General features: G+C 45.1%; 1 protein-coding gene across 1 annotated transcript in view; it reads right to left on the reverse strand.

The window, feature by feature from the left end:
- WAPL (WAPL cohesin release factor) overlaps positions 1-10,242 on the reverse strand; it is a 176,630-nt gene that overhangs the window by 109,861 nt on the left and 56,527 nt on the right. Inside the window, exon 3 of the mRNA XM_019502227.1 lies at positions 3,123-4,172. Coding sequence (XP_019357772.1) covers positions 3,123-4,172 — 1,050 coding nt within the window. The remainder of the gene's footprint in view (positions 1-3,122; positions 4,173-10,242) is intronic.

Raw genomic sequence — 10,242 nt, forward strand, 5'->3', positions numbered from 1 at the left:
GTTTTACTTCTGTGGAACAGGCTGAACTTACCTTAACATGAGCTAGGTAGCATGACCCATGACCCTCACCTGAAGTGGCATAACTCTGAGATACTCAGAGGGTCCTTAGCATAAGTTAATGAGCTTTAACATGCAGATACTCATGTTTTAAGTGTCTTTAGTATGGTCTAAGTGTATTTTTAACTTAACCTGTACAATCTTTGAGTTGCAAGGACTGTCACTTACGATGTTTATAAATTTACACCCTTTTTCAACGTTCCAACAAGGGTTTTGTCTTTATGATGGTTGATACTGTGTGCAGCTGGTAAGTGGTGGAAGAGGAGGAGGAAAGGAAGGGGCACAGGGGGAGGGGGCAGATCAACGCCTTCAGCAGTGATGGAGGAACTGGGGCTGAGGCAAGCCCTGCCCAGCCAGAGCTGGGCAGGTGCAGGGAGTTGGGGGTTGCAGTTTCCGCCGCTGCGTCCTGCTCATCTGGCAACTGGACCAGTGGTTCCCACCGCTGCTCCAGAAAGGCATGGGGAGGGAGAACATGTGCCCCTGGATCTGTGCAAGGTGGGGCAGGTGGGACTGGGGCTGTACCAGGTTGCACGGGCTACAGCAAATTCTCAGGTGGCTGAACCCCCTATAGCCCCTGCTCAGCTTTGAGGGCATGGGTGGGGCGGGCAGCCATGGCTCAGCTGAGGGATGGGGGTGAGAAGAGGTGGCTCCTGCCGCTGCGCACTGCTCATCTGGAAGCAGCACAGTGGCTTTGCCCCATGCCTAGCTGGGGCAGGATGGGCAAGTGGCAGGAGGGCATGGTGGGGTGTGTACCCCCAGATCAGGGCAGGGTGGGCAGCAGAGTAGGGGCTGAGGGGTCTGCAGCCACCCAAAAATTCACCATAGCTCCCACTGCCCACCTGGAGCAGCCCCGGCTCTGCCTGCCCCACCCCACCCCACGCAGATCTGAAGCCACATGCACATGCTCTCAGACCAGCAGTGGGAACCGCTAGTTAAGCTACCAGATGAGCAGAGCAGTGTTGGGAGCCACTGTCCCGCCCTCCCCAACCTGGCCCTAGCTGGGCAATGCTTGTCCCAGCCCCAGCCCCTCCCTCACTGTAGGGGGGGTGTTGATCTGCACCCCCTGTGCCCCGTACCTTTCCCCTCCACCACCTACCAGGTGGACGCAGTATCGACCATCATAAAGGAACCAATCCAATATTTGTAATACTGTTCCCATAGGAAAATTGGTTCTGAGTTACGACATCTCAACTTAAGAGACGATTTTCAGGAACCAATTGCATTGTAAGTCTGAAGACTGCCTGTACACATTAACACAGGGGTGTTGAACTTGCAGCCCACGGGCCATATCAGCCCACAGAGCCTCTCTGTCTGGCCCAGTAGAGGGCCCAGAAGTTGTATCCTTTTGCTTTGTTGGGTAAGGCTATCAGCAGTGAGCGTGACAGCTACCAGCACACTGTGCTGCGCTCCACTGCCTCTGCCAGAGCCTTCACCACCCTGGTAACCACTGAGGTAGTACGCATGTCCGAGGTTGGATCTGAACCAGCAGGAGCCACACAGTCCAGATCCAGCCCAAAGTCCCAAACAATCCCTACATTAACAGATATCATGCACCTTTAACTAAAGGGTTCTTTCAACACTAAGGAACAGCCAGAAATCCAACTGAATGACCTTGATGTTTCTTCCTATAGAAAATATATTTTTGTTTTGTAAGATGAATAGCATTAAAATCTTTCAACCAACCCCAAGTCACCAGAAAAGAATTTTTAAAAATGCATGTATTTTTAAAGTATAACTTATTTACACTAAATATTTATCGAAGTCTTGGTGACCATGGCCACATAGAGGCATTCAGTTTTTCATGGGAGAATCACTCTTCTCCCAGCAGAAACCATGAGTGTACAGAAGTTCAGGATTTTGCTGTCAGAGCAAAAATGGCCACTCCAGGAGAAAAATAACCTGAGAACAACCAGCATTAAATCACTCCAAGAAGAGTTTCTCCCAGGACAGCAAGTACCACAAGACAGTCCTTCAGTATACAAGGGTGCTTTGTTCCTACCACCTCCTCACTTCCCCAAGACAGCATGTCGCTTGGGCAGGGCCTATTGCTTCAGCTGAGCAGGGAACAGAACATGTTCCCCACCAAATCCCCACATTGTTCTGCAGGGAGACAGGCTAGATTACCTAACCAGGGCTGCCCTGTACATTGCTGTTATCCATCTCTAAGCAGACTCTAGGCAGAACACAACAAGTGTATGCACAGGCATCTCTGGCTGCAAAGCATCAGCACTGCTGCTCTCTGCACTTTAAGCGTTCAGCATTTGAATATCTGTCCAGATTGTCTCCAGGTAAGTTCTTCTACCAGGAAAAAAAGCCTGGGAGAATTCTCCCAGATCATATGAACATGTGTACACAGCCCATGTTTTGACTACATAAATAAATAGCTAAAGAAATGCTTTCCACTACAAAGTTTGAAGTTACAAAAGGTGAGAAAAGTCACAATGGCAGTAGTGTTTAGGTATGTATCCTCTGCCTTTCTGTATGCTATCTATTTAGAGCAAAGTTAAGGAATTTATGTTCAAGGATTAAAGCCTTTAAGATTGCTTTCCCAGAAACCCATTTTAACCATACTAAATTGTCCAAAGTTAACCCCTCTCTCTCTTGCTAAGAACTCAACAACTTGAGACAGATCAGAGGTCTATCAGTTTGGACCACACATTACCAGAAGCATAGTCTGGTTTTCACAAGTTCCCAGACACCAGAAAGCGCTCCTAAAATCCTGCCCCAAAAAGGAAACAATATTATTATGTACATGCACAGGGAGGACAGAAATGTCACCTCAGCTACTGAAACTGAAAGCTACAACAAGGATCCTCCGGTATTCAGAGGGCAGGGGTGTTGCTAGTCAAGCAATCCAAAAGAGGACAAAAGGACTTCCAGTCATTCTTTCATGCTCCCTAAAACCTCTCCTCCAAAACCCTCTACTGCGATAACTATGGAAGTATCAGGAACCAACAAGTACAGGAATTTAGGATACTAAGACAGGCAATTTAACAGGATTACAACAATTTAAGATTAGGATACAAACAGTAAGAGTATACAGACTCCAAGATACCCCTGCTTACCTGTATTAGCACTCATTTGACTGTCCTGGGAACAATTCTCATTTCCATCAGAGCTGGCCTGCAATGAGCAGGATGGAGCTGTTCTATTTCGTTTTTTGCTAGCTTTCCGTTCTGCTAACTGCCAGTCATCATCTTCGTCCTCACTTTCGCTCAAGTCATCAAACCCAAAGTATTTAATTTTATAATTGGAGCTCCCAGAGCTTTTAGAGCCACCTTCATCTCCCCCTCCCTCATCTTGGTCATCAAACCCAAAAAACTCCAGTTTGACATCTTTTTTGGATTTGGTATTGCTTGGTCGAAATCTGGTTGTAGTCTTGGTGGTTGCAATGTCTGCCTTTTTCCTCAAACGCCCAGCTTCTCCCAAGTCAGTAGGAGCTGCTGTGGTGAATTCATCAATACGTTCCATCGTATCCTGTATAGTAACATTACAAACTGACAAGCAAGATGGATGGAGAACAGTGTAGTCTCTAGTCCGTCCAACTGGCCCTCTAAAAGTGGTCCCACTACTTAAACCAACTTTTCTTGCTGAATTCAGACCATCATTATTTGACTCATTATTTGCTTTGGATAAAGACTGACTTGTGCCATCCATTAGCCTATCAAAGTTTGTTGCCCCCTGTGGCTTTGATTTGTTGGATCTACAATATGTCCTGCAGTTGCTCGGTCTAGGAATAGTTTGCAAAAGTTCTTCGCTAATGGCTTCCTTTGGATTTTCCATATCTTCTTTATCAAATTCCTCATCCTTGTTCTTCATGTCTGGGAGAGGTTCATTATCAAAATCTAACATGTACTCTGCAGGTCTCATGTCTTCAATATCGTTATTATCCCATATATATGAATGAGTTCTTAATGATCCCTTCATCTGAGAAGTTTCTGACAGAGAGTCTGCGCTCTTCTCAATATGCGAGTCCCAAGAGTCATGCAAGTTCTTGGTTTCAATGTAGCACCCAGAAACATCTATGGTTTCGATACTGGTTTTATTACAGTCTTCAGCATTCTTGTAAATGAAATGACTGTTCTCATTATCCTCATTAAAATTCTCCATTTTATCTATAAAAGAGGAGAGAAATTATGAATACAGAAGCAATATAAATGGAACCATGTTATAATCATTCATCTAACATGTATGTAGGTTAACTGTCAGCAATCTCACCATAACACATTTCAATGCTTAATATCAATGAAATCAGTAACACCAATAAATTTATCGATATCCATGGATATGTATGAATTTCAATACTCCCTAAACTTTGTCACGTAGATCTTTGAGATCCAACATCATGAGATTTTGGGTTATTAAAAATAACTGTTAACTTCATTCTCTGAACGTTGAAAACTATTAGCACCTAAATGTAGCTATTTACAGCAATTCATAGATGTTAGGGTCAGAAGGGACCTCAATAAATCATCGAGTCCAACCCCCTGCATAGACAGGGAAGGGTGCTGGGTTCAGATGACCCCAGCCAGATTCCCATTCAACCTCCTCTTGAAGACCCCCAGGGCAGGGGAGAGCACCACCTCCCTTGGGCGCTCATTCCAGACCTTGGCCACTGTAACTGTGAAGTTCCTCCTAATGCCCAGTCTAAATCTGCTCTCTGCTAGCTTATGGCCATTGTTTCTTGTGACCCCCCAAGGGCACCTTGGTGAGTAGAGCCTCATCAATTCCCTTCTGCGCCCCCATGATAAATTTACAAGCAGCCACAAGGTCGCCTCTCAACCTTCTCTTGCAAAGGCTGAAGAGGGCCAGGTGCCTTAGTCTCTCCTCATAGGGCTTGGCCTGCAAGCCCTTAACCATATGAGCGGCCCTTCTCTGGACCCTCTCCAGGTTATCCACATCCCTCTTGAAGTGTGGCACCCAGAACTGCACGCAGTATTCCAACTGCGGTCTGACCAGCGCCCTATTGAGGGGAAGCATCACCTCCTTGGTTCTGTTTGTCATGCATCTCCTGATGCATAATAAAGTGCAGTTAGCTTTTCTGATGACTTTGTCACACTGATGACTCATGTTCATCTTGGAGTTTGAGAAAGAGAGAGGCAATCAAAAATAGCAAATCAAGTAAATAAATAACTCTCAATTTCAAAACTTTAGTTCATGAAAATCAGAATATTGTTCACTTTGAATGCATTTACATACAAATATCTATGCACACGGAGACCAAAAAAGCCTTACGAAGAATGGTAAGGGAACACAGGTTATAGAAAGAAATAATCCTACAACAATTCCTAATTAGGTTGGGGAGGGGAGAGAGGGACAAAAACTAAAACAAGCCACACAGACACCTTCATTTGGTCCCTTGAAAATATTAGTCTTTAGCAGCCTAACTTGTTCTTAAGAAGTCAAGCTTTCATTAAGACAAACAGACATCTCAAAAGAGTTTGAGAACAGGTAGAACCTCCAAGGTTTAATTTTAGGCAACTGACATCATGCACTAGATTACAGAACTAAATGCATTAGTTAAAATATATTAAACAAAAACATACCAATTGGAAAGGAATGTAGTTTAGTACTAGAATAAGTAATTTAAACTACTAATAGAAAGCCACAAATAAAGCCAAGAAATGACCAAGAACTGCAGCAACTCTGTTGCTGTGGTCATGAATTTCCTAATATAGTATTGGTGTACTTTCCCCGATTAATCAGATGCATATTTTCAATTCAAAGTACATTCGAATGCCATGAGATCTGAAGGGTTGAAGAGAACGTAATATTGTCTTAGGACTCCAGTTAAGTCCTCATTCTTTAATCATTTTATAGATGGAAATGCATTAAGCTCTCTCATAATTTCATAGTAGGTAGGGTTGGAAGGGACCTAAGCAGATCATCAAGTCTGACCCCCTGCCATGGCCAGGAAAGGATTCTGGGGTCAAACGACCCCAGCTAGGTGGCTGTCTAGCCTCCTTTTGAAGACCCCCAGGGCAGGGGCAAGCACCACTTCCCTTGGAAGTTGGTTCCAGCTCCTAGCTGCCCTGACAGCGACGTAGTGCCTCCTGATATCTAGCCTGAATCTACTCAGAGTCAACTTATGGCCTTTGTTCCTTGTTACCCCCGGTAGTGCTCGGGGCAACAGGGACTCTCCCACTGCCTGCTGGTCCCCCTTGGCAAATTTATTGGTGGCCACCAGATCCTCTCTCAGCCTTCTTTTGTGTAGGCTGAATAGGTTCAGGTCCCATAGCCTCTCCTCGTAGGGCCTGCCTTGCTGCCCCCTGATCTTGCAAGTGGCCCTCCTCTCGACCCTCTCCATGTTGTCCACATCCCTCTTGAAGTGCAGCGCCCAGAACTGGACACAGTACTCCAGCTGCGGCCTGACCAGTGCCGCATAGAGAAGGAGGATCACCTCCTTGGACCTGCTCGTGAGGCATCTATGGATGCATGACAAGGTGCAAGCCTTCCTGATCGCATCCCCATATTGGCAGCCCATGTCAATTTTGGAATCAGTGGTGACTCCAAGATCCTTCTCTGCCTCTGTGCTTACGAGAAGCCTATAGGTATGCTGCTGGTTTTTTCTCCCCAGGTGCAACACCTTGCACTTGTCCGTATTGAAACCCATCCTGTTCTCATCCGCCCACCTCTGTAACCTGTTGCAATCTAGTTGTAGCCTGTCCCTCTCTTCTAGCATGCTCACTTCTCCCCACATCTTAGTGTCATCTGAGAACTTGAACAAGGTGCTTGTCACCCCCTCATCCAAATAGCTGATGAAGATATTGAACAGTGAGGGCCTGAGGACCGAGCCCTGGGCAACCCCACTGTCCACATCTCTCCAGGTCAAAAATGACCCATCCACCACCACTCTCTGGGTGCGGCCCCCAGCCAATTTGTGACGCATCTGACTGTGTATGCATCGACACCACAGATGCCTGATTTTTTAAATGAGGATGGGGTGAGAGACGGTGCCGAAGGCCTTCCTAAAGTCCAGGAAGGCTACGTCTACCGCAACACCTACGTCCAAGGCTTTTGTGACCTGGTCGTAGAAGGCCACCAGGTTGGTCTGACAGGACCTGCCTCTAATGAACCTGTGTTGATTCCCCCTAAGCATAAATTCCCCTGCTGGCTCCTTGCAGATGTGCTCCTGGATAATTCTCTCAAAGAGCTTCCCCAGGACCGAGGTAAGACTAATGGGCCTATAGTTTCCTGGGTCCTCTTTCCTCCCTTTTTTTGAAAATTGGGACCATATTGGCCCTTTTCCAGTCCTCTGGAACCTCGCCAGAGCACGAGTGCTCGTAAAGCTGTGCCATGGGTCCTGCAATGACCTCGGCCAATTCCCTCAGCACTTTGGGGTGGAGATAGTCAGGACCTGCTGATTTGAACACATCTAGTCCCTCCAGAAGTTCCCCGACCAGGTCCTCACTGAGCCTCTCAAAAAACAAAAAGTTGGGGTTTGGCAATATCCTGGGCAAGTAAATGCAAACTTGTATGGATGGGATGGAGCATGATAAGAAAATCTCTTTAACCGAAGTAAGAGGGGGTTGGGAAAGTTGGGAAGCGAAGCTGGACTGGCACATTCTCTCTGATGAGAGGCAGAGGAATAGACGGGATTGGGACAGGCAGGGTTGAATTTATGTTTTAGGATATTGATTGGGGAGTTTGTTATATGCCATCATATTTTATCTGTTTTTATGAGTTGCTCTCTGATCTATCATAAGTAAGAATGTAGTCAAATTGTAAATTTCATGATTTTTGTGGAAGTTGAGAAAAATGGCAATTTCCCTAAGCACCATGAAAAATGGCTGTTCTACAATTTTGCATGGAATCACTGGGAAAAAAATCTTGCTAAAAATTAATGCAGCCTGGCCTCACAACCTAAGGGGGGGGGGGGGGAAGGGGGGGGCAAGGGCCACCAACACAAAAGGGAACAGTCATGATGGCAGCTGTGCCTCTCCTCCCTCTGCCACTGATTGGTCAGGAGGTCTGCCTTTCGTGCAGCACCCCTATTCTCTGCCAATTAGTGATGAGACATGGGGCCACATCAAAGGCAGCATTCTTTACCAAACAGCAGCAGGGGAGGGTTTGGCACAATAAGCCTGAGAAAAATGGCAGCTGATGCTGCGATCAGCCCACAAAAAATTGCCCACCTGATGCCTTACGATAACCATAAGCTACCCTGAGCCTTTTTTAAAAGGTTGGCATTAAAATAAAATAGCTATTAATACATGCTATATTTTCTCACATGCCACAGGCCTCCAAATAAAAAAAACACCTTGATTTTGGAAGACAGAATATGGGAGGGTAATTCCCCAAATCATGGCAGAATGTGTGACAGTAAGTTCTCCTCAAAACACAGGACAGAAAAGACATTACATCTGTCCCTGGACTAGTTGTGCTTGTGTTTGTTCTGGGACAGAAATATCCAAAGACTGGCCTGTACACTGTACACTTCCACACCACCCATGCTGGCCTTCTAATCAGGGTTTAGTGAGCAGCTGAATGCACTGCCACTTTTCTTCCTGGCAATCCCAGGATAACCTTTTAGATGCACTTAGCAAAGTCTCTGGATAAACTGTTAGTATTTCTCATCCCTGGTATGGCAGGACAGCAACAAGGTTAAGCACCAAACCAGTGCAAGGGCAGTAGTAAGACTGTGACCTCTTTACAGTAAATAGTTCTTTATATAAACTTCCTGTAAATAATAAAGTGTTGTTTCCACACCACAAGGCTCATCAAGATACTACAGGCTAAAGGCAACACCTCAGACACTTTGGCCATTTCAGTTGCTCTTCAACCAAAAGCTACAAGAGCTAACAGTGGAATTCACCTCTGCTGTTTGGAACCCCAGGAAGAAGTGGCAGCCGTGAGTCATGGGCTGCTTACAGACATTTAAAAAAAAAAAAAAAGTGTGCTTTACAAGAAGAAGCAGCGTGTTACTTCAACATGGCTCTGCAACCTCAGCAGGCCTTTTTGGCGCTTTTAGCTAAAACTGATTTAATCAGCTATTAGATAAAAGCACTAAAAAGCCTCCCTAAAGCACCCAATCTTTATAGAAGTCAGGCAAGCCAGGCTGAAGTAAGATGCCGTCTCTTCTAGGCATGCATGGGACTCAGCGCAGGAACATGTAGAATTTCAAGTAAAGTGCCATTTTAGGGTGTTTGCTTTTGTTTTTTACATCTGCAAGCACCCACAGTGTCTGCTTGCTCTATTCCACTTTGCTTCTATTCCAACTAAGAAAAATCAGCTTCTGTGCTTAAGACACGCATCCCAATTTTGGGGGGCTGACTTTAGGGGGAAGGGTGCATGTAGTATAGATACAGTAAAGTGCCACGCCTTCCTTCATACACCAGACTGAAAAGTACTAATAACAGAAGAGGAAAATCTTGGTAAAGAACCTTAAAAACTTGCAGAAGTACAAAGGATTCCATGAAGGGACTGGGAGTAGCTGAAAGGCATAAAACCAGGTTGCCTGGAGGATCAATGCAACAATTCTAGTTACACTGCGGTCTCTCTTTATGCGAGGGTTGCATTGCAAAAAAACCCTTGCATAAAGCAAATCCATTATTACATTCAATTAATAGGGTTACGTACCAGCCTCCTTTTTTGCTTCAGGGCTGGATCAGCAGCGGGGTTAGGAGAAGCACTAGAAGGTTGCTTAGATAACACTTCACTAAATTTAACAAAGGCACCACAATACGAGTGCAAGTAGCATAGCACCCCATAGAACAATGGACGATGTGAGACTGAGGCAAGTGCAGGATGGCATCGCATACCTGCCTCACTCACTCTCCCACAATGCTTCACTCTTATCACTGCATAGCCACTTTACATGCTTCTTCGCATAAGATCAAATTTTTCTTGCACAAAGCGAGTTTCTGATATAGATAAGGTCATATACAAGTAAATTCACACAAAACAAGTTTGCTTAAAGAGAGACCCGAGTGTACTAATGTAGAAAACTAAGTTTACTCTTGTTGGTTATTAGTAAAAAAATGCATATATATTTTATACATGCCCTTAAATCAATGATTTCAAAATTTTAGAATCTAGATTTTACAAATGTGAAATTCTTTTGTTCCTTACATTAGGAAATTCGTTAAACAATGACACTTACTAGAGTTGCCATTTTAATGTTTTCACAGAACAGCAAGTCTTAAAATTCATAGATTCCATAGACATCAGGGCTGGAAGGGACCT

Source organism: Gavialis gangeticus, unplaced genomic scaffold (assembly GCF_001723915.1).
Source record: "Gavialis gangeticus isolate Ggan-Ray unplaced genomic scaffold, GavGan_comp1, whole genome shotgun sequence".
NCBI lineage: Eukaryota > Metazoa > Chordata > Crocodylia > Gavialidae > Gavialis > Gavialis gangeticus.